We start from the raw sequence: 24,981 nt of genomic DNA, 5'->3' as shown, positions 1-24,981 counted from the left end.
CCGGCCCCTGTAAATGTAAAATGTATTACTGGCATGCAAAACCTTAAATTACAGTAAATAAATGAAGACTTGGCACACCACCTCTCAAAGGTTGCCGACCCCTGATGTAGGTAGTTAAATGGGTAAAAGGACAACAGAAGGAAGAACCATCAAACTCTTCTTCCTAAATGGCAGTTTTTTAGGCACTATTAGTCGCATGTTTGTACAAACCATACTCCTAATGAGAAAGCAAGTTATTTCAAAGCAAAATATGTTGTATTACATGCAGGTCTAGTATACTGATTTACTGGCAACCAGGGCAAGCGTGCATTGCAATGGACCTGCATGACATCAAGATTCTGCCGTCAGCCCAATAGCGACTAGTTTTGGGGCTGAATGCCTGGCACTTAGCATGGAGTCTTCAAACCCACTTTCTCTTAGAAAATTCCCTTCCTTTGATACATGTACAGACTCATACATTGAATAGCATTTACATGGGCCTTGGGGTGAATTCATTCCCTGCTAACAGTCATCAGCTTTGGACTGCCTTCTCAGTACGTAATAAAATACATAATGTATGTATTTTGTACATTCTGAATTTCAAATCCTAATCCAGTTGTACAGTGCCATTTAGATGTCTGTGTAAAACAGCTGAAAACTACTAGCTGGCAGATGAGTATCTTAACCTACTCCTCTAAATATTTGCTAAAATTGCATGGTATATTTTCTTATGAAGGCTTTGTTTGAAAAATAACATTATTTTTTCTTTAGAGCATCAAACCAGCTCCAAACAGACTCCACAGACTCAGCCAAGAGATGAAGACTTTGAAGGGGCTCCATGGAACTGTGATAGCTGCACCTTTCTGAACCACCCAGCGCTAAACCGCTGCGAGCAGTGTGAAATGCCACATTACACCTGAATCTGGAAAGGGTCTGCATTAGGTTGAAAACCAGTTCTTGAGCCCACAGCCATAGGAGAAGGAAACATGGGGAACCTTTCAGTCCATCTGCCAGGCCTTTGTTAGTCAACTATTTTCAGATTACAAGGGGGGAGGAAAAGATGTGAAACTGTTTCCACTTGTACTGCACTAAAGAATAAATTTAGGGAGTGGGGAGGGAAATATTCTTTTCTTATCCCATTGCAGTGAGCAAAGCAGAAAGGATACCCAAAACCAGGAAAGGATTCACTCTTTGAAGAATGTATACAGGAAAGCAGATAATTGCTGTTTAATCCTGTGGCTGCAGTTACTGCTTAGTGGCTCTTAATTTTTAAATATAGAATTTTTAGTAATGATGTGAAATATTACAGTTATCCCGACAAACTGAAGCCATAGCTGACCTACCTGGTCCCAGCTAGCTGGAAAACAAAGGCTCCCTGTGCTTCTGGATTGTAAACTACTGAAAAAGAAGACAGGAAAATGCAACTGTAAATTTTACAACAGATAGAAAACAGAGAGAGGGGTATTTGTAATTGCTGCTTTTTTTCAGGGTGACTTAAGTCTACACAAAAATTTGCTGTTTTGAGATGTGACTTCTGGTGCGAAAATGAAGTACTGTATGAGCCTTATAAAAAGTAGAATTGGAGGTGATTCTGCAATCCCTTTTGCTTGTATAGTGCTCACCAAGCAGTGTCAACACTGGTAATTAACTAAGAACCAATTCTACCATATTACTGATGAAAAGATTGCTGCATGCTTTTATTAGGCCATTGTGTGGTAAAGCTAAAAGTAAATTATGCTTTTATAAATAACGTTCTCCTAAGACTGCTCTGTAGCAGTACAGTGAACGTATGCCAAATGCCAGAACTATTCCAAATTCTGTTTGGAAGTTTTGAGCTCAGCCATGGTTATGTATGAGAAGTGTTTGCACCCTGTTACTTAGGCCTTTTCAGCTTCCAATTTTGTGAAGAATTCATGATGTTTACAGCACAGAAGGTACTTTGTGCCCCAATCCTGATTTAGCTGAAAAAGAACAATCAATATTAGCTCTTCAATAAAGGTTTATTTGCACATTGTTAATAAACCAGCCTGTATAAATAGCAGATGGCAGATCTGGAAAAGTTGCACACTGCATTTTTTTATTTTGGTCAGGAAATGTTTGCAATATAGTGAAGAATACAAAACACTTGCAAACTAAAAACCATACTGGTACTTTTATGCATATAATATATTGTATTATATAAAACGATCAGTTTTGTTTAAACGCTTCAGTTTGCTGTAATAAAGCAGTCATTATTTGTGAAATCAGAACTTCTGGATTTGGGCAGCTGAATGATTATGAAGTGAAATTGTGTGACTGATTGAGGATGTTTTTAAGAAGCTGGTACAATGCATCTGAACTTTTACACTGTAACCGTTGTTTAAAATCCAACATTTTCACAGCATTTGAAAGGGAGAGTTTTTGTTATTTTGCCTGTATTGCCTTTCTGATGTTTTCCCTCCATGCAGTTTAAAAAGATAGCAGCAAAAACTGCTGTCTTGTGATTCAGATCAGGAACTGCCTTTTATCTGGTATGATATTGAAATATGTTCCTTCACTCATTAAATCCTAAACATAATCTAAAATAATCTATTTAATAAGTCTGCTTGAGATCAATTGAAGTGTGCATCATTAATAAGCAAAATGAAGTCAAAGGCATCGGTGTTGAGATTTCTTTTTAAGTTGATGATGATTTTGCACTGTATGATGAGGAGCTCATATGTAAAAGAAAACAAAAATTCCCGCTGTCCAGATGAAGTTAAAAATAAGCGTACATTTTTGTAATTCTGTTTGTATAAATGGACAGTGTGGCAAAACTGAAGGGACAGTGTGGAAAACAGATGAGCTGAAGCATTTTACTTAAAACATTTTTCTTCCTTGAGAGATTAGCAACACCATTACCTGTTGTATATTCAGGTATTCAATACAATACCAATTCTGTCATAGTTCTTCAGTGATGATGCCTTTTCTTTTGTATGATTTCAATTTTCAGTCCTATTTATGTTGACTTTTTAACAGCTTTAGTTTCTGCTGGAATAGCAAAAATGATAACTAAAATGACAGTCATCAGATGAGAGTAACAGTAGCATGCTTGAGAACAGTTGTGCCACTTTGTTTTAAGACAGTGTAGATGCTGTTGATTAAAAAAAAATGCATGCAACTCATTCATTCTGTGAGCTCTAATAATCCTAAATGCATGGTTTCTGGTGGTATGAAGACAGTCTAGTCTTAGTCATAGCTTTCACCAGCTAGCAGAAGACAAAAAAGAGGCAACCTATGAGGAGATGCTATTGGGAGGGTGAGAGAGGGTGCCATCAAATAGGCAAGTTGATTTTAAGAGCAAAGCTGATTTTTATTTGAGCTTTTTTTCAGTTCTCATTTATTGGTTGTACAAAAAGTATTGAAATTTTTTTCTGTTGTACTCATTTACTTGTAAATGTCCATGCACAAACATTAGCAGTACAAGAACTATATATGGTACTTGAATCTTTAGTTTGTTAGAACATAAGTTGTATTTGAATATTAGATCATCCATTTTGCTTTTTGGAAGCAGGCAACACACCCTTTCCCACTCCCAACTGAAATGTAGACTATGCCAAAAAAGGTTTCTTTGTGTAATATTTATTTAATGCACACAAAACCCTAATGTCAGCTGGCATATAAAATGCACTGTATTGTATAAAACTTTTGAGTGTATTCGTGTGTGGATGGCAGGATGCTGATGCCGTTGTGGTAATGCACTACTTATTTTTAATAACAAGCTTTCCCTCAACTATGCTATTAGACTAGTATGGTTCAGTTGGTAACTTACTTGGACTTTAGGTATTTAAAAGGATTTCACTATTCATTTAAATTAACTTTTCTAAAAACTTATTTTGTATTTATCATCTATTAGTATCAATTATCCCTTCCTACTACCATAGTTCTTTAAAAGTTTTAGTCAGAGTGGGACTTGTGAACAATATTTCAGGGTATAGCAAACCAAAAGAAATCCTAAACTTGGCTATGCTTTGAATTTGATGTAATTATCAACCTTGCTTGTTTGGGAGGGAGAAGGGCAGGTGGGGGGCTAAGAAGAAAATAATTTGTAAAATATAGTCTAAGATCAGATTGAGTTGTGCATTTGTGTGTCTGTGGTATGTGTGTTTTCCCTTAAGATGGGAGGTGTGATGAGAAGGTGTAATAATTTTTAAAGAGCTGGTCTCGGTCTTAGTACTTTCTAATCATGTGCTACTAAATCAGGTTTTCTTTAAAAATATATTGCTTTCTTTCAGTTACTGTATCTGTCCCAGTTATACTCTCATTTCAGGTTTTCCATGGCAACACATGTCAACATTAAGATTGATTGTAAAATCCTTTGAAACTGAATTCAGAAATATTTAAGAGCTGAAATTGGGACAAAACAAAATGGGGGGGGAAATAAAGAATGTGAGAATATCAAATAAGTTAAAAATGAAACTGTCATCTTGATCCTTTTTAATATTCATTGGTATACCCAGGAATGTGAAAATGGCTTTCATAGTTCAAGGTGGACAGTTGGACTCATAGATACTTAACTGCTTCTCTGAGACTGTAAAATTTACATGCTGTGATACTACTGTGACTCTCCACCCCATAAAGACAGAAGACATGCACGCAAACGATGCGTCTTGTAGTCAATATTGCTTCTGTGTTCTGCACCTATTTTATTTCCTTTCCAAATGTTAACATAATTATTTAAAGTTGGCCATGATTGAAACTTGCTGTATGTTTTAGTTTGGGGCATTCTCATTGCTTGTCTATAAATATTAATACAGGTAGGTTTTTCTTGACTTGTTTGAATAATAAGAGGTCATTGGAGTTAATGCAATATTATAATTTTGGATTTTCAAGACCTGAAAGAATTTTTTAAAACTCTGTTCTTGACATTTATTTATTTATGGTGGCACCGATGTATCTAATCCATATTTCCTGCTCTGTGGAACCCTGTTAAATTTTTTCATTAAAACAACAAGACAAGATCTTGTCAAATCCTGTAAATATGATGTCTTTAGTTTTTAGATGTATATGCTGTGAATGAGATTATTACCAAGAGATGAAATTGTACAAAAGCATTAAGAGGCAATGCATGCATGGTATCTCCAGAAAGTGCATACTCGAAAAGTTGCAGATTTCTGCAAAAATAAATTAATAAACTAAGAAAACATCACATCCTGCATTTGTTCTCGTGTGTAGTAGAAGACATTTCCAAAATACCAAATTTTCTTGCTTTGACACTAAACATGTTTCTGTTAAAGTGTAGCATTCTCCATAAACCCATAGCTATATCACACTTTTGTTTGTGTCTTTGTAAATCAATATATTTCCCCCTGAACAACTGCTCTATGTTGGACTTGGGCCCCAAACTTGCAGGTCGATCTACAGGGGTAGACCTTTGAGGTGTGTGGTGTCCCACTAAAGTCAAAGGTGCTTTGTGCAGATCAGATTGCAGGATTGGGACTGTGCACAAATGATGTTCACAAAGTGTTTTGGTCTCTCTTCCTTTCAGCAGCAAGCCAGAGAACATTCTGATTCCAGAAGATGATGCTGTTAATGGCAGTTGAAAATTTATTATAGATTTCCAACCCCCCCCCCCCCCAAGGCTTGAAGAAAAGGTTCTTTTATTGAATGAATGGTGTAGACTTTTAGTCATTTTTTTTCCTAAGAAGACTCAGGTGTGACTGTTGAATCACTGCAAAGGTAGTTTCCTTAGCACAGTATCTTTCTTTAAACTATAAAGTTTATTAAATTGATTTGTCGTGTGATCTGGTAAGTATTATAGGAATTATTCTTTTCAGTTGATCCTTTTAACCCTTCTAATATGAAGTATGGTGGTAGGTAAGTACTAGGTTTAATTGTTGCTTCTCAGATTAAGTGTATTGTGGCTAGACAACTGACTTCATCTAATTTATATGAAAATCAGTCTCAAATAGTGGCTTGCTGATGTCTATTGAATTCTAAATCAAAGATTTCCGTTCTTTGAATGAGGACTATTCAAGCTCCATGAGCAGGATTTTCAGAAGTGCTCAGAGTTGGCCTAACTCTTCTCCCTTTTAACTCATTGGGAGTTTAACCATTGACTTCAGTGGGAACAGTCAAGCTAACTAATCCCAAGCAAACTTTGGATCCCCAAATTTGATCTAGCTCAAAACTGTAGTTTGGGACTATTGCCTAAAATCTAAGCCATTACGTTGTAACTGAGCAAGGATGAGTCCTCCTGAGGCTGCCAATGCCAGTGAAGAGAGCAATAGTTTCCACTGTCGGAGCAACCTGAATGTTTTTGTAGTTTCTTGGGTTCTTGTTTTGTAGCTAATGAAGAAACATTGGAGCTTCTAAAAAGCCAATGTAGCATAACTGGGGTGGAGGGGTTGGGGGATAACCTGCTATGAGGTAAGGGTTTACCTTACATAATATTACCACACAAACTTGGTTGACTTAGAGTTAAGGTTGCTCTAAGCATGCAGATTCACTTCCTCTAATTCATACTCGCTGTACAAGCTTAGCTATGGGTTCAGAGTTAAGTTTGTGTTTGTGGGCTGCATCCTTGTCTAGTGTGTGAGGAGCTGCTGATTAGCTAGGTTGTGGAGAAGAACTGATGCAGCACTTGGGACCATTGCCAGTCTGTCATGTACAGAAGTTTGGAAAACACCAGCATTCCCTTGCTTTCTCCTTCACTCATCTGCTGGATGCTTCCTCAGGAGCTTTGCTCACGCCCTATACCATCATCGTTGGTCCCCCAGGGCATCTTTCATACCTTGAGCCCCTTCCTCTCCCCCCCACATATCCCCGATCAGTCCCTCATGACTCCATTGTAGGCTGTCTCACTCTTCCCTGCATGCTTTACTCCCCCATCTACAATCACTAAAAAGGCGACTTCTTACAAGGAGCCTGACCTATAGAACGTGGCATTGACAAAACTTCCCATGTCCATCAAGTTTTGTCAAAGAAAGCCAGCTCTGATCAGGTAAACTTTTCTCCCATGTAGTCTACAAATCAAACATTAATATCCTTACTGTAACTGCAGTGTTTGTTGTAGCAAGGTGGAAGAAACAAGATATGTTTTAACACTTTGCTTTCAACAGAATGTGAATGGATGAAGCATCAGCTTAGCATGTGAGCTGGAAAATCAGCACCAAATAGAAATTGAAGTACTGAATGTAAAGTATGGAACGAGATATAAATTTGTTCCACACTACGAACTCCTCTAATTACTTCACGATGCCACACCCAATGTTGCACTAATTTAACTAAAGGTGTAGTTTTAAAACTAATTTATTTAAAATGTACAACTTGGTCTTGTTACTAGGGAAATGTACCAGAATTACTATGCTAGTATAATTATACCACTATAATTACTCATATAATGCCTCATGTCAATACTCTTAGAGTAATTGGACTTTTTTTGGTTTGCATCCACAAAAATAATTATAATGGTTTAACTAGGTTGGTAAATATCGTGGTGTAAACTAGACCTTTGTGTGTGAGACATTTACATTGGTTTAAATGTGGTTTACGCCGGTTTAGCTTTGATGCTAAAATAATATAAACAAGGTTTAAATTGATATGATTGTCCATGCTGGGATTTGCTCTGGTTTCAGTACATTGTTTTTTAAACCACACCTTTAGTTAAACAAATGCTGCTTTTGTGTGTAGACAAGCCCTTAATTTCTCAAAATTAAAAAACAAGTATCCTTTCCTGAAAGCATTTCTTGTATCTGCTCATTGTTATGCTACCTTAAGAGCATGTTTCATGCTGCTAAACGTGAACAAATAGTTTATTTTTTTAAATTAAACATTAAAATAATAATGAAGTTAGAGTAGCAAATATCTGCAGTTGTTAAAATGTCGCAAAAGCTGATTTTTGGTTTTATCTGGGTTCTATACTTTGAGATAACTAGGGTTTGTCTATATTCGAAAAATTTTAGTGGATTAACTAATTTTTAAATTGGTGTAGTTAAACCAGTGCAAACCTCTAGATGCACTTAAAGTGGCTTATCCCCTATTTAAATTGGTTTAACTTAAACCAATTTAAGTGAGGGTTACCCTGGTTTAAATTAAGCTACATTACAGGTTTGAACCAGTTTAATTAACCCAAATTTTCTAATGTAGATCAGGCCTTAATTTATATACAGAGGCAAAAGGAAGCTATTTCCATAAAACATTCCTATAAGTGAAAAACTTCAGATTTTCAGTTGCATGAATCTTTTTCTTCTGGTATATTATAGATGTGCTATGTGAAGTTTTATAGGAACAGGTGTTTATTTTAACAGGTAATTCCTTATTTAGAAGGTTTGCTAAATTGCTGATTATGCTATGTTGTTGTCAGGTAAGTAAATTCCAATCAAGTCATTAAAGAGTCTCCCTTCAGGAATGACAACACTTCACGTTTATTTTACAAAAAGGTCTACAAAGGGTCCAGAAAATATTTTAAAGTAAACATTTCTATAAAAATGTGTAGGAAATACATCAATAGACTTTGGGCAAATGCACTTGTATAACAATATAATTAGTTTCTTTGCAGATAGTCAAAGGGCATAGCATGCCAGTAACTTGCTGTAAAAGTCCATAGGCTCATATGAGGGGTTTTTTTATTATAGGTTGTCCTGGATTCATTATTCCCATGCCATAATGACCTTGCTGAAGTTCACAAATACTCCTTTGTTAGGTTTGCTAGGGGGAAAAAAAACCCATACAAAACATTCAGTTAATGTTCACAAAAGGTTTGTCTTAAGGCTCATGTAAAAAACCCCACAGTAGTTAAGAACAACATGCGGCTTTCCTTCCTCTCTCCAAATAAAGCACATGTATGGGGTGTATTTCATGATTTTTAATTAAAGTGAAAATTTTTCATTTCTGTAAATCAATATAGCAAAATCTGGTTTTGATTACAGAATAAAATTCTGCTCTTGGATCTGAAAGTTCTGGATTCCAAACTTTTGTTGCTCCTAAATATGCAACATTTCAACTGATACCAATTTTTGCAGAACTGACAGTAGGACTTTGCCCTAAACCAAAGTGAAAACCATTTTTTTCTCCTTTGATTGAACTCAGTCTGCTGATTTGGCCTAATGTTGTGTGTGTTATGAACCTGGAAGACCATTATGGCTTGGCACCCCTTTTTGCTGGTCTGGTCTAGGAAATGCTAAATGATTGGTAAGTGCACCAACTATTAACTTGCAAGCAGGGACGGGCAGCCATACTATGCATTACAATCTTTATCCTAAATAAATTTGAAAATTTATTCATTTTACTTTAAAACTAGATGACCCGGTAGTGAAAATGGGCTCATTGTCTCTCAAGAATCTTACTGTTCTTGAGGGAGAAAGTAGGGAGAAAACCAAAGAAGATGTCATTTTTTTGTTTGGTTGGGTTTTTGTTGTTGTTGTTGTTCCAGTTTGCAAAAACCTCAGAATTTGGAAGTTTCAAAATTTTCACACACTAACAAGAATACAAAAGGACTGAAGCCTAAGCAAGAGGCAGCAATAGTCAAACAAAGAGAAATGAGAACAAAAATGGATTTCATGTGTGTTGGATGCCATATGTATTTCAGTCTGTATAGTGGTATATACTGACCAGACAATGGCATGCTTTAGGTTTGGGGGCAGTTTCTTCTTGTGAAAGGAGATGTTAACAATCTCTGAGTAGAGGTCCCATCCATTCTCACTGATGATTCAGGACAGCCAGGAGTCTTGATTTGTGTCCCTGATTACAAGTAATGCTTCCCATCAATGTTAGTTGTGTAATTGGGATACCTGGGGTGACTCTGTATCTGGTCCTCCTCTCTGCTTATTATTCTGGTAGCCTTGAAGAAGTCCCCTCAAATGAAAACAGTCTCTCTGTTGATCCTAGAGCTAATCCAATTCAGTTTATAAAGTGATTTAGGGTTGGGAAAACTTTGAGGAGTGACATCTCTTCCTCTGTTCTTGAGGCAGCAGTTTGCTTTGCTTTCTGTGTAGTGGCCAACTTCAATTTTTAAAATGTTATATACTTTTGATGAAGGGCATTCGGGTGTGTTCCATCACAGGAGATGTTGAGGCTTAACTGTGTTATAGGAATTGTTGCTGTTCAAGAAAAATTTAGAAACAATCTATAATAGGCATCTCTCGTGTTTCTTGATTATCAAAGAACCTTTGTCTTGGAAATATATAACTTATCTGGGGAGTTTTGCCTGATCATTGAAGATGTAATCTTGTTACACAGACGTATTGAGTCATCTATATTTTGTTTTCTGTTTTCCACTTTTTTGAGTCATTAGTTCTAAAACTGCAGTAACTGGTTAATCCAGCATATGCATATACTATACTGGTTAAAATATATTTGTATTGTAGTTCAGTGTATTATGCAAAATGGAAACAGTGCTAGCTAAGCAATATGTTTAATGGGTGACTATTCACTGCGGGGGAACCCACCTACTCTTAGTTAATTGGTAAAAATCTAGGATATTTTATTAAAATTGCTTGTTTTGAGAAACATGACAGTAACTTTCTGACTCCATAATAACTCTGTAGACCATTCAGAAAAGAGGTAAATGGTACAGACAAGAACTGTCACCTCCGGTGCACCAACATCTGCCAGACAAAATAAAATCTGCATTGCTCATTTGGTATAACTAAAATGAAATAGTTATAGTAGAACAGGATCAATGGTTTTAAAAATACATTTGCTTTGTTTATACATATTTTTGATTAAGTAAAACCTAAGCTATTTATCAGCAAATTATTATATTGTGACAAATACATTAATAATTTTTAATATTTATAGAACCATACATTACAGATTTTTCAGGGGAATAGTAAGAGGCTTTTTTGTTTAAAGTAACTATAGGATTAATCTTACCAGAGATAGTATCGTGTTCCCTGAAATGTTCCATCATGTTTTCCCTCTTCGCTGCCCTCCAGTTCTACCCCAAGATACACATCCTCTCTCCCAAGCAGGTGCCCCAAGTACTTGATTGTTCCTTTACTGATTTTCCCTGCTGGATGGGAGAATTTCACCAGGTTTCCAATTTTCAAGTCTGTAACATTTCTTGGTGCAAATGGTCGTCTTGGTAACACTACCTTACCCACAGGACTCCTGGCGTAAAAAGAAAAAAATTAAAAGCAAAACCTTTTTCTAAAAGAGTGTGAAACTAATTTTAAATTCTGAAGAAAACTCTTTGTTTGCTGGCTTCTTTTCAGAGTACCAAATAACTTTGCATTTGTGATCCACTTTGATAAGTGCCCTGTGAATTCCAGTTAGAATTCTTACATTTCTTAAAACTTCATTCTCAATTGCCAGTCCAGAAAGATTTCTGGGGGGAGGGAGGGAGGGAGGGATGTTCTGCCTCACCACAGCACAGAGGCAGCTCAGGTAGATTTGTTTTGTATTTTTCTCCTGTTAAATTTGTTCACTATAAAGGGATAGGAATGCATAAGCAGTCCCACTGCACTTCCTGATCACTGCTTGCCTGCATAGTTACTAACCACAGCAAAAACAGAATTTGCATCTCCACTGGAACTGAGTTGGTGAAAGCCCATCACTTGGGACTTACTAACAATGAATTGGGCGAAGCACTAGAAATGTATTGTATGGAGTAATCCTATTCTGTCAGGGAATGGAATAGGTGACCTAGTAAATCTGATGTCACTAATTGTTATGCCTCTCAATTCTTTCACTTCCCCTCCCTTTCTCCTTTTGGTGCCTGCTAGACCAATTGCAGTGCCAAGAATTCCCCCTACTCGTGAGACTGGCTTAACCCAGCTCACGGAACTCATGGGAGCACCATGCCAAGATGCAGCCTTAAAACAGATCACCCAAATGGAACTGGCCCTGTTGAAGGCACCATGACACATAAAAGGAGAGTTAAGCATTGTGAAAGCCAGGGAATGGGGGGAGAGGGGGCGCTCCTCTGAGGGCTTTGCAGATGTAGTGATTGATTTTTGCCATCTGGCAAAATTCCAGGCTAGCAGTCACTCCCATCCTAAGTTAACACTTCTGATTTCACCTGCCTTCTCTTTAGGCAGCAGGAGCCTAGCAAGGCATTCCAGATGAGAGGATCTGAACTAAGCATATCATGGTGGGTGTGTACACCAAAATGTACTGAATGAGTGGATCTGTGTCCTGTCACTATCCTGAAATATTCATGTATGTTCTTCCCTTCAGCATATTTCCCATTTCCCTCATCTCCAAGGGGCCAAAGTTCCAGACCTCTCAATTTCTTAATGAAGCATCAGCCTAAGTATTTATCATTGTGCCTGATAAAAACTTACTGTGCAAACAAACTGTTTTGGTAAAGGTGAACAGCTTTGGAGTCTGGTTTACACCAAAGCAGAGGGTTAAGAAATCCTTCAGCACACTTTATTGGACAAGATTCTGAACTATCTGTTCTTAGTTCAAGAATTCTCTCAAACTAGGATTGAGGCCTCATTCTCAAATTCAGACTCTCTGGAGAAAAGTGGAGTAGTGAGAAACCATGACTGAGGGGAAGAGAGAATGCGTAAAAGGTTATAAGATCAGTGATAAAGAACCAATACAGTTCTTCAAACTCAAAGTGCATGCATCTATTCCAGTCCTGACAGATTCAGATTCCTGTGCAGGTCTGAATTCCCTTTATCTATGTTAAGTAAAAGAATGGAAGAGGCCTTTAGTTGGGATTGTGATTTATCAACTGCTTTGACTTCGTTACACACAGACCTACCTTACTCAGCCTCGAGCAAAGAAATCGACAGCTTGCACAAAGCTAAATCTACAGACTACAAATAGATTTTCTTTCTAGGTCCTTCAAAAATGTATTGGCGTTTAAAGCAGGCAGTTCACACCATACCAGTTTAAAGCAGGCAGTTCACACTTATACCAGCACTGAAAAACCAAATGATAATAGTGTAATGTGACATCAGCACAGCCAGTGTCTTACACGTCTGCAGGAAGGGACCAAAAGCCACCAATCTAGATGAGAAGCAATAAGCAGAGTATGCTATGTTGTACATCTTTTTATCAGCCTGAGCGAAGGAGCTGCTGACCTGAGCAGAACAGATGTGGCTCCCAGGAGAAGTGTCAGTTTTGTGATGAATTTCATATTTTTGTGACTGGAACTATTCAAGGAGTTAGATCTCTTCATGAAGCCCAACGGAAAGTCTCCTTTATTACTCATGACATTCAAGGAAATTTAATGACTGATGCCTTCTCTGTGTTATGGGCTGGGCTTGGATGAATGCCTGCCTTCTTTCACTGCGTGACAGAGCACAGAAGCAGTGCTGGGTACTAGCTCTCAGTCCCATGTTTAGTCCTTCAGCTCCGGAGTTGTTATCCTGGTTCTGCCACTGACTTTGTGTGGCCTTGGGCAAGTCCACAAGCTTCTGCTTTCTCCTCTAAAATGGAGGTGATGACTCTTCCTATCAAGGGGGCATTATGAGGACTTGGGCCTGATCCTGCACCATCTAAGTCAATGGGAGCTTTGTCATAGACTTAAGTGGGCAAAGGATTGGACCCATAGTGCATGTTTGAACAGCTTGTGAAAATGTGATGCACCCTGTAAGTGCCACATAGGGTATAAATAATACACTGAGGAGTGCCAGCAAACTGGATACTGTACTCAGGGAACAGTTACTCCATGGGCCACCCGAACCACACCAGGCTAAAATTACCTGCATATCACAAGGTAAGAAAACTGACCCCACAAAAGCTTTCCTGGGAAAAGTCCTGGGATGTTTTTTTCTAGCAGTAGTTCACAAGGGCTGGAAGCCTGAGCCAAGACTGAAGATGGAATTCTTGTTACATGGGGGCTGGCAACATTCTTTTGCCATCATTCAGTACAAATGCCAGAGGCAGGATTTACATTCACTGATGCATGAATACCGACAACATAGGCGAACTGGCTCCTCCTTTGGGGCTGTATCAGAGAAGTTTTAAATTGTACTAGGGACTTCATAGGAACCGTGTTAATGGAAACTACTGTTGGGCTACATATCCCTTAGCCAGGCTGCTTACTCAGCCAGTGCTGGCCCCCAGCTAGCTCCCCAATGGGCATTAAGTCCAGTTCTGCTATTGCAAAATGAGATAGCTATGGAACTCTTGCAGGGATGTGTGGCCGCTCTGTGATCCCTGGACCGAACAGGAGCTAACTCGTCTCCTAAGAGCTACTGCTAGCTTTGTATCAGCCATCAGAGCTCTAGCTGCACAAGTTCCTTGGTTCTGCAAGTGCCACTCTTTTTCAGCCCCTCCAAGCTTCATGCCTAGACTTTCTGAGTGAGTGGTTCTGGGCCGATTGCTCATGGATAGGAAATTAATATTCTGGAGTTCCGAATGGGAACTTTGCTGATTTAAGTGGCTGTAAGATGGAGGGGAAGGTGAAAATGATTAGTGGCTTGTGTGTTTTGCTCCCTATAAACTTGGAAGCATTTGTTCACAATCATGCCAATTCCATCCAGGTACCGGGGGCTATATAAATGCTTGCCCCCCAAATATACAGCCATTTAATTGGCAATGCGCTAAAGTCAGTGGCCTAAGATTCCACTGAAGTCGACAAGTATCATGAAAACTGCTTATTTTTCCCTAACGGTAATAACTTGTCAAATATTACCTTAATTTTGTGCTGTTTACAAGCTCTCCAATACCTTGATAGTCTTACCAGACTAAATAAGCATGGAAACAGTACTACCCTCTTGCCCTTTGAGGTGGTCCTTAGAGAAAAAGGAGTGTGTGCAATGGCACAGTGATACAAGTCAGCATGTCCTGGGGTAGCCGGTGCCATCCTGTCTTTGGTCTATGGTACTTCACTGACCTTGGCTGCCAACCTGGCACCCGTGATCATCACTAAATTAAATGATATATAATTAGGCTGGTTTTTTTCCTATATTTTAAAAACAAAAAAACAGTATATCTAAAAATCTCTCTTAAAGAAGAGAGGGTTCCTCATCCTGTGCAGTAACTGATGTTCTTCGGGATGAGTGTCCCTGTGGGTGCTCCACTTCAGGTCAAGGTACGTCCCAGTGCCTTCGATCGGAGATTTCTACAGCAGTACCCCTACGGGCTGCGCATGCGCTGTGCCTGCCTCTCGAGCGCTCAGTGTTTGAATAACACGTGCACGGCCTGCTCTCATCAGTTCCTTCTCTACAACAGAGTGCATTACGAATTCCGAAGTAGAGGAGGGCAAGTAGTGAAGCATCCACAGGGACACTCATCTCGAAGAACGTCAGTTACTGCACAGGTTGAGTAACCTTCTCTTCAAGAGATGTCCCTGTGGGTGCTCCACTCCAGGTGACTGAAAAGCAGTACCCTTTAGGATGGTTGGGACTTCAGATGAGGCAAGAAGGCTGTTGACAAGACAGCTCTACCCATTCTAGTGTCGGACACTGCAGTATGGATGAGAGCGTAGTGATTGGTGAAGTAAGGCTCGATGCCCAAGTAGCTGCCTTGCATGTGTCAGACAGTGGGACATTATGGAGAAAGGCCGTGGAGGTGGAGACAGCTCTGGTAGAGTGTGTCCTAATTGATGTAGGAGGGTGTATTTGCCTGAGTTGGTAACAAAGGCATATGCAGTCAGCAATCCATTTGGAAAGTCTTTGTGTAGAGATAGCATTTCCCTGTGAGTGCTGAGTAGTAGAGACAAAAATTCTGGGGGGTTTTCTAAATGGTTTTGTTCTATCCAGGTGAAAGGATAATGCTCTGCAAACATCAAGAGTGTGCATTGCTGTTTCAAAGGCATTAGCGTGAGGTTTTGGGGAAAATGTTGGGAGGTTTGTGGAGATGAAAGGAAGAGTGTATTTTAGGTAAGAACTCTGGATGCGTGCAGAGTGTGACCTTATTGCGGAAGAGCGTGGTATATGGAGGGTCCACCATAAGTGTCCCCATTTTTCCTACTCGTCTGGCAGATGTGATTGCTATGAGGAAGGCGGTCTTCATGGATAGGTGGAGAAGGGAGCAGGTAGCCATTGGTTCAAAAGGTTTATCCATCAGGGCTTTGAGTACTAGGGGTAAATCCCAAGGTGCAGCAGGTGGTTTCACGTCTGGGTATAATGTCTGGATACCCTTCAGAAACCTTTTGGTGATTGCATAGGCAAAGACCGTAACTTTGTCAATCTTATGGTGGAAGACAGTGACTGCCGTAAGGTGGACCTTGAGTGAGCTCGTAGAGAGGCCAGATGTTTTAAGGTGTAACAGGTAATCCAGTATCAGTGGGAGTGAAGCAGAAACTGGAGAGGTCTGTTTGTCAGTGCACCAAGATGTGAACAGTTTCCATTTATGCAGGTAGGTAGTGCGCGTGTTGTGTGTTCTGCTGCGTAGCAAGACAGTGCGCACTTGGTCCGAACATGTTAACTCCGCATTAGAGAACCACTGATCAGCCAGGCCCTCAGGTGGAGATGATATACGTTGGGGTGAAATAGTTGTCCCCAGTGTTGTGATAGGAGGTTGCTGAGTGGGGGAAGAGGAATGGGTGGCTTGACCGACATGCGTAGGAGGAAGGGGTACCACGGTTGTCAGGGCCAAGCTGGGGCTATGAGAATGATGTTGGCTCTGTCTGTTCATATCTTCTGAATTACTCTGTGCAATAGAGGCATTGAGGGGAATGCATACATGAGTTTTTCGGTCCATGGGAGCATAAAGGTGTCTCCCTGTGAGTGTTTCCCCAGGCCTGCTCTGGAGCAGAATGTCGGGCATTTTTTGTTTGTTGCTGTGGCAAATAGATCCAGTTGCGGATAACCCCAGGTCTGGAAAATGTTGGAAAGAATATCGTTGAGTTCCCACTCTTGCTGTATGTAAATTTTTAAGAGCAGAAAGAGAAGAGACATTTTTTAAGCTGTCAGGACTGTGATAGTCCTTCATCTAAGTCTTCCTCGAAGAAGTGTCTCATATGCCAGGACAATTCAGAGGGTCATGCACTCTGAGTACTTTACATATGTCCCTTTTTAAACCCTTTATACAAAGAAAAACACCAAATTTACCAGCTGTGTGAAGGTGCACTCCTTTCCACGTGTAATGCCTGTTGGCCAAGGAGGGCTAGGGGGTAGTCCAGAGCAGTAGTCAAGTGTATGCAGGTGGTTGGGTAGCCAGAAGGTCAATTGTATCAGAGGCAGTCCAGGGCAGTGGTCAGAATTCTCTCATGGGTCAATAGTCAGATGATCAAATCCATGGTGCTGGGTCAGCGGGTTAGGAAGGTGAGGCTGGGTGAGGTAGGTGAGGTGATGAGGCAGGGTTGGGAAAGGCAGCAACCAATAGGCAATAGTCTATTGCTCAGACAGCTCCCTCCTCCTATTGGGGTCTTTGTATAGGCCAGGTAACCAATGAGAATGCTGCCTGTCCATCCAATCAGGGGCTTGGAGCATGGGTCTGCTGTGGGTCTGTAGGTATTTATTACTAAGATTGTTGGTCAGTGGCAGCAGTTCAGTGCACCGGCATAGTGCAGTAGGTAAGGTTGCCACCTAGAGAGCCGGTAGACTTCATTCAATATTGGGGTCATAAAAATGGCCGTACTGGGTCAGACCAAAGGTCCACCCAGCCCAGTGTCCTGTCTGCCGACAGTGGCCAATGCCAGGTGTCCCAGAGGGAGTGAACCTAACAAGTACTGATCAAGTGATCTCTCTCCTGCCATCCATCTCCACCCTCTGACAGACAGAGGCTAGGGACATCATTCCTTACCCATCCTGGCTAATAGCCATTAATGGACTTAACCTCCATGAATTTATCTAGTTCTCTTTTAAACCCTGTTATAGTCCTAGCCTTCACAACCTCCTCAGGTAAGGAGTTCCACAAGTTGGCTGTGTGAAGAAGAACTTCCTTTCATTTTTTTTAATCCTGCTGCCCATTAATTTCATTTTGTGTCCCCCTAGTTCTTATATTATGGGAACAAGTAAATAACTTTTCGTTTTTCACTTTCTCCAAACCACTCATGATTTTATACACCTCTATCATATCCCCCCTTAGTCTCTTCTTTTCCAAGCTGAAAAGTCCTAGCCTCTTTAATCTCTCCTCATATGGGACCTGTTCCAAACCCCTAATCATTTTAGTTGCCCTTCTTTGAACCTTTTCTAATGCCAGTATATCTTTTTTTGAGATGAGGAGACCACATCTGTACACAGTATTCAAGATGTGGGCGTACCATGGACTTATATAAGGGCAATAAGATAGTCTTCATCTTATTCTCTATCCCTTTTTTAATGATTCCTAACATCCTGTTTGCTTTTTTGACTGCCGCTGCACACTGTGTGGACGTCTTCAGAGAACTATCTACAATGACTCCAAGATCTCTTTCCTGATTAGTTGTAGCTAAATTAGCCCCCATCATACTGTACGTATAGTTGGGGTTATTTTTTCCAATGTGCATTACTTTACATTTATCCACATTAAATTTCATTTGCCATTTTGTTGCCCAATCACTTAGTTTTGTGAGATCTTTTTGAAGTTCTTCACAGTCTGCTTTGGTCTTAACTATCCTGAGCAGTTTAGTATCATCTGCAAACTTTGCCACCTCCCTGTTTACCCCTTTCTCCAGATCATTTATAAATAAGTTGAATAGGATTGGTCCTAGGACTGACCCTTGGGGAACACCACTAGTTACCCCTCGCCATTCTGATAATTTACCGTTTATTCCTACCCTTTGTTCCCTGTCTTTTAATCAGTTCTCAATCCATGAAAGGATCTTCCCTCTTATCCCATGACAACTTAATTTGTGTAAGAGCCTTTGGTGAGGGACCTTGTCAAAGGCTTTCTGGAAATCTAAGTACACTGTGTCCACTGGATCCCCCTTGTCCACATGTTTCTTGACTCCTTCAAAGAACTCTAATAGATTAGGAAGACATGATTTCCCTTTACAGAAACCATGTTGACTTTTGCCCAACAATTTATGTTCTTCTATGTGTCTGACAATTTTATTCTTTACTATTGTTTCAACTAATTTGCCCGATACTGACGTTGGACTTACCGGTCTGTAATTGCCGGGATCACTTCTAGAGCCCTTTTTAAATATTGATGTTACATTAGCCATCTTCCAGTCATTGGGTACAGAAGCTGATTTAAAGGACAGGTTACAAACCATAGTTAATAGTTCCGCAATTTCACATTTGAGTTCTTTCAGAACTCTTGGGTGAATGCCATCTGGTCCTGGTGACTTTTTACTGTTAAGTTTATCAATTAATTCCAAAGCCACCTCTAGTGAGACTTCAAACTGTGACAATTCCTCAGATTTGTCACCTACAAAGGACGGCTCAGGTTGGGGAATCTCCCTCACATCCTCAGCCGTGAAGACGGAAGCAAAGAATTCATTTAGTTTCTCCGCAATGACTTTATTGTCTTTAAGCGCTCCTTTTGAATCTCGATCGTCCAGGTGCCCCAGTGGTTGTTTAGCAGGCTTCCTGCTTCTGATATACTTAAATATTTTGTTGTTACCTTTTGACTTTTTGGCTAGCCGTTCTTCAAACTCCTTTTTGGCTTTTCTTATTACATTTTTACACTTAATTTTGCAGTGTTTATGCTCCTTTCTATTTACCTCACTAGGATTTGACTTCCACTTTTTAAAAATGCCTTTTGATCTCTCACTGCTTCTTTTGCATGGTTGTTAAGCCATGGTGGCTCTTTTTTAGTTCTTTTACTGTGGTTTTTTAATTTGAGGTATATGTTTAAGTTGGGCCTCTATTATGGTGTCTTTGAAAAGTGTCCATGCAGCTTGCAGGTATTTCACTCTAGTCACCGTACCTTTTAATTTCTGTTTAACCTCATTTTTGCACAGTTCCCCTTTCTGAAATTAAATGCCACAGTGTTGGGCTGTTGAGGTGTTCTTCTCACCACAGGAATGTTAAATGTTGTTGTATTATGGTCACTATTTCCAAGCGGTCCTGTTATAGTTACCTCTTGGACCAGATCCTGCGCTCCACTCAGGACTAAATCGAGAATTGCCTCTCCCCTTGTGGGTTCCTGTACCAGCTGCTCCACAAAGCAGTAGTTTAAAGTATCAAGAAATTTTGTGTCTGCATTTCGTCCTGAGGTGACATGTACCCAGTCAATATGGGGATAATTGAAATCCCCCACTATTATTGAGTTCTTTATTTTGATAGCCTCTCTAATCTCCCTTAGCATTTCATCATCACTATCACTGTCCTGGTCAAGTGGTCGATAATAGATCCCTACTGTTATATTCTTATTAGAGCATGGAATTACTATGCATAGAGATTCTATGGAACATGTGGATTCATTTAAGATTTTTACTTCATTTGATTGTACATTTTCTTTCACATATAGTGCCACTTCTCTCCCCCCTTCCCCCCTCCCCCCCCCGCACAACCTGTTCTGTCCTTCCTATATATTTTGTACCCCGGAATGATTGTGTCCCATTGATTGTCCCCACTCCACCAGGTTTCTGTGATGCTATTATATCAATATCCTCCTTTAACACGAGGCACTCTAGTTCTTATTTAGACTTCCAGCATTTGTGTACAAGCACTTTAAAAACTTGTCACTGTTTATTTGTCTGCCCTTTGCTGATGTGTCAGATTTTTTTATGTGACTGTCTCTTGTCTGATCTGGCCCATACATTATCCTCTTCCATCCTCTCCTCCTGACTAGAACCTAGAGAATCTCTATCAATAGACTCTCCTCTAAGAGAAGTCTCTGTCCGATCCACGTGCTCCTCAGTAGCAATCGGCTTTCCCCCATCTCTCAGTTTAAAAACTGCTCTGCAACCTTTTTAATGTTAAGTGCCAGCAGTCTGGTTCCACTTTGGTTTAGGTGGAGCCCATCCTTCCTGTATAGATTCCCCCTATAAATGGATGCATTTTTGGGGTACATGAAACTCCCCCAAACAGCGTACGCACTGTGAATGCCCGTCCGAGATGAGGATGGCATCCTTACAAGAGGCGCGTCTCTTGAACCAAGCATGTCCGAAACCGCGGAGGTGGGTTTTTTTTGAGAAATAAATGTAACCGTTAGAGTTACTACTTAGTTTTCAGTCATTAATGTAACTTATCTATCTAACTAAACTGAGAAACTAACTAGCTAGCTAATCTCAAAGAGCACTGCTGAACTCCGTCTCTAGCCGGGGACGGTAGAGAAGGAACTGAGGAGCCCAGGCTATGCACGCGCTATTAGAACACTGACCACTCGAGAGGCAGGCATAGCGCATGCGCGGCCCATAGGGGTACTGCTGTAGAAATCTCCGATCGAAGGCGCTGGGACACACCTTGATCTGGTGTGCCCACAGGGACATCTCTCAAAGAAGAATTGTTAGATAACACAATTGATCTACTATGAAGCCATGACTTCAATCCCAGCCCTGATTGGTAGTAACCAAATATCATCATCATCTGATTGCTTATTCCTGGCCGGTGTGAAATAACTGTTCAGTTCCTAATGAACAGCTGTCCCCCTCACAACAAGAAAAAGGACCCCCTTTAACCCATGTCCTAAGTCCAACGACTAAATGGCCCTGGATACTCTTCCCCTTGGTCAAGACTAAGTCACGCTGGCTGCTGTGAAACCTGCAATACTCTTTAGTTAAGCAAGATCACTTTGATGTATGATAAGGGCACAGTACACAAAGCAAGTGAGATACAATTTAGCTTTTTCTTGTTATGAAAAACAGTAGTAGTTATAAACATTCAGAGGATCCTATCTTAGAAGGAGGGCAGACGAGCAAATTCACGGAAACACCTTGTGGATGATAATCAAGATGATACTGATGGGCATGAAGAAACATCTACTGTAAGAGGATGCCTATCTTGTAAGTGAGGTTCATATTTGGATTCCCCACTGCCCCTGGGTTCCACAGTAGCCAGTAGTTTTGGGTGATGGCTGATTATCTCTTCATGCTCCACCATGGTGATTGAAATAAACTTGTCTGTTGAGAAACTAGAAGCAGGATGTGTTGAACCCTTGAATCCACTTCACCCATTGGTTTGACAAAGCCACAAAGTGTGGCCCATCAGGGAACTCTGGAAGGCATATCATTACCATTACAGTTGGGTCTTTGCTTGAGGATGGTGACTTGAAGATTTTAGCTGACGTTTTAACAATGTTTTTTGTACACGGGAGGCCACTGGCATGTGTGTCAGGAGACTAAGTGCTTTTAACAATATAGTGACTTAAGAACGTGGCCATACAAGCAACCCCTCAACCTCACACACCATTCCTAATTCCTCAGGAATTGAGGGCAAAGGTGGGAAGCTAGCCCAGTTACACAACACATGTTCCTAAGCAGATTTAAACATGGATTTCTTTTGATGCGCTCATCAACATCTCTGTGTTAAGGTTTTGTACTGTAGCCCATCACCAAAGCTTCTGAACATCTTCTGGGAAAGCAAATTAGCACTAGCCGAGTCTGTAGTAGACTTCATGGAGTCTCTTCCTCTTCTTCCTTTCCAGGTAATAGAAAGCTCTGCTTGGGGTAGGGTTTATTTTAGAATAGATTTTTAATAGGATTAGAAAACGTAAAATGTCTAGCAAAATTTTCTTGCTTTAAGTTCAATAATTGTGATTAATGCTTAATTCTAAATTACCTGCTCGTGGCACTTTTACTGCAGGTATCCGTTGCAGAGAGGCTGCCTGTTACATCTGTATCATGCTGTAGAGAATTCTGATGACGTGTCCTATTTTGCTGACTGACTGCAGACAAATCATCATCACACGGTTCTGGGATCTCCTCACATGCACCATCTTGAAAGCAGCAATAAAACCAGTATGGTCAGAGGGTGCACTGAAGCTGTACATTGTTCATCGATTTTCTAAACTGAAGACTAGAAAGGTATCCTCAGAAATTTATACTAAACTTGGTTACATACGGCAACTTAGTCATCTGTCTGGAAGTAACAGACTGATGCGTCAACAGAATGTCTCATAATGATAGATGAAGTCCTTCAATACCAGTCCCTGGTTCAATTCCAGCTTAGGCCAAAAGTGGTTGTCAGCTGACCCATGTGAACTTAACTGCGGACACAATTCAATTTCTAATGGTCATATGTTTGATTTGTCTAATAAACTAAATATCCTATCATCACAAGAGGCAGTGTTATAGGTAGTCTCAAAGGTGGGTCCAAAGGCTAACTGAACTGGAACTGTGCGCATACACAGAGAGTAGTCAGTCTCTAGCACCTTGGTGAAGTACTTTAAGGCAGTGCGGGGAACTTGAACAGCCACTGCTCCTGTCTACTAGTGATGTAGATTCAGCGGATTCAGTCTCCCGAAAGAGCCAGCGCATTTCACAAGCCCTAACTTTGCATAATTAAAAGAAAAAAGAGGCTAGTGATCTATGAATTTGGAAATTCCAGATGACACTTCAAAGCTAAGTAATCTCTAACAGCTGGTGTGCCATCCCTATTAATCACAGATCCTCTCTTACCTAACAGCTCATCTCCCATGGATCAATGCATGTAGGGGAACCTCTGTGTGTTGATCGTCCAGGAAGGATCAGCCACTGCCCCCCCCTCCCCCACCACCTTTGAAGGTTTGGGGGAAGGGCAGAGACTGAGCTCCACAACCCTGAGGAAGTTGATCAAAAAAATAAATCTATCTGGGGCTGTGCTGCCAAATAGCCACCAACACCAGAGCTGGTGAAGGGTTGCAAAACTTCCATGTAGATGGGTATGGCCTTCTGCAGGACCCCCTGTGATCTACAAGATCCCAAGCCATGTATGGCTTCTGGCCTCTTCTATGGGTGGATAAAGATGGTACAGGTAAGAGAATCCTCACAGAGGTGAGGCCCCTCTTGTGAGTTTTTCTTAGGGAAAACAGAACTAAATAAATATAATACTTACAAAAGTTAAATAATTAGAATTTACTTTAAAAAAGTTAAAAGCTTCCTTGATATTATTTGTACAACACGCTTCCATATCTAAAGTACTTTCAGTGCAGTATCTGAACCCCAGGGCCTACTGTATATATCAGAGAACATGTTTGATTGCTATTGTGAATATTCAGCTTTTTCAAAAAGAAGTACTATTGTAATCCCAGCTGAGAAGCAGTGATCATTCTGATACAAATATTTCCCAAAAATATGAATAAAGGGCAGTCACAATGCTTTGTTTGACTATTAAGACAACAGTAGATTGCATGTGAAAATATGGCAAGATTATTTAACCATCAGCAGGGTTCTGACCACAGAATTAACTCTTCTGTTCAGGTAGAATATATACTGATATAAAAGGTATTGGAAATAAAAATTCTATGTAATGCAATAGAAAAAAGCATCAATTGACCTGGAGAGAATTTTAATGAACAACTCTAATCAGTATGTAGTTAAAACAATGTACCTTTTGAGTTTCTCTTAGATTCTTTCTTTAAGCCTGTATCATGGTATCCAGTGATCAGAATGTCTGTAGACTCACTATTCATAGACATTGAGGAGGCATTGCTTTTAGAACATTCTTGTTGCCTTTCTAAAGAAAGAAAAAAAGGTTTGCTCATATCGACTTCACCAGCTCTAGATATTACTGTAAAGATGCAATTACTATTTTGAGCAGTAAAAATGCACTAAGGGTTAATAGTGTTGTATTATTATGTTGTTTGTAATGGTGTAGCACCTAACAGCCAGCATCATGGATGGTGGAGCAGATCTTAGTTTTAAACAGAAAGCGGAATTTGATACATTAAGAAAAGAAAAACTAAGCTGCTTATGATGAACCTCAGGCTTACTAGTACAATTACTATTCTATTTATTAATAAAGGAATATACTAGGCTAAGCAATTTGTTTAAGAGACGATTTTTTCCATTCTCAGAGACTTACACATGTAATTTTTGCCTATAAATGTGATTTTATTATTTATTTAAATTTGAACACTCTAATGCAGAAAGCAGTGAAACAATAGGAAAACAACATACTTAAACTCACGTCACAAATCACTTGTATATCAGTGTTTTCTAAACTGATGTACAGGACCATGTATCATATACATTCTTAAGCAATATTTCTACTATCAGGAACAGCACATAAAAGTGATGAAGGTAAGAAAGCAAAAGAGAAGTTCTTGCTTATCACCTCTTGTAGACCAAGGCATCTCAGAAGCACTGGTTATGGATCATTTAAGTTTAACTGCAGTGTGGATGGC

At 39.9% G+C, this 24,981-nt stretch overlaps 2 protein-coding genes across 4 annotated transcripts in view; one reads left to right on the top strand and one right to left on the bottom strand.

Moving 5' to 3' along the window:
- LOC112107597 (TGF-beta-activated kinase 1 and MAP3K7-binding protein 3) overlaps positions 1–1,466 on the top strand; it is a 77,895-nt gene extending 76,429 nt beyond the window's left edge. For all 3 annotated transcript variants that reach the window (XM_024201360.3, XM_024201362.2, XM_024201364.2), the window contains one exon: positions 751–1,466. In XM_024201360.3, the coding sequence (XP_024057128.1) occupies positions 751–899 (149 nt within the window). In that variant the 3' untranslated portion in view covers positions 900–1,466. The remainder of the gene's footprint in view (positions 1–750) is intronic.
- A 6,961-nt stretch (positions 1,467–8,427) lies between these two features.
- LOC112107599 overlaps positions 8,428–24,981 on the bottom strand; it is a 53,907-nt gene continuing 37,353 nt past the window's right edge. The window contains exons 8-10 of the mRNA XM_026648219.1: positions 24,186–24,311; positions 22,437–22,593; positions 8,428–8,646 (exon numbers count right to left, since the gene is read on the bottom strand). Of these exons, the coding sequence (XP_026504004.1) occupies positions 8,589–8,646; positions 22,437–22,593; positions 24,186–24,311 (341 nt within the window). The 3' untranslated portion in view covers positions 8,428–8,588. The remainder of the gene's footprint in view (positions 8,647–22,436; positions 22,594–24,185; positions 24,312–24,981) is intronic.

Source organism: Terrapene carolina, unplaced genomic scaffold, assembly GCF_002925995.2.
Source record: "Terrapene carolina triunguis isolate 2854851 unplaced genomic scaffold, T_m_triunguis-2.0 Scaffold22, whole genome shotgun sequence".
Classification (NCBI taxonomy): domain Eukaryota; kingdom Metazoa; phylum Chordata; order Testudines; family Emydidae; genus Terrapene; species Terrapene triunguis.
This window is presented reverse-complemented; position numbering and strand designations above follow the sequence as displayed.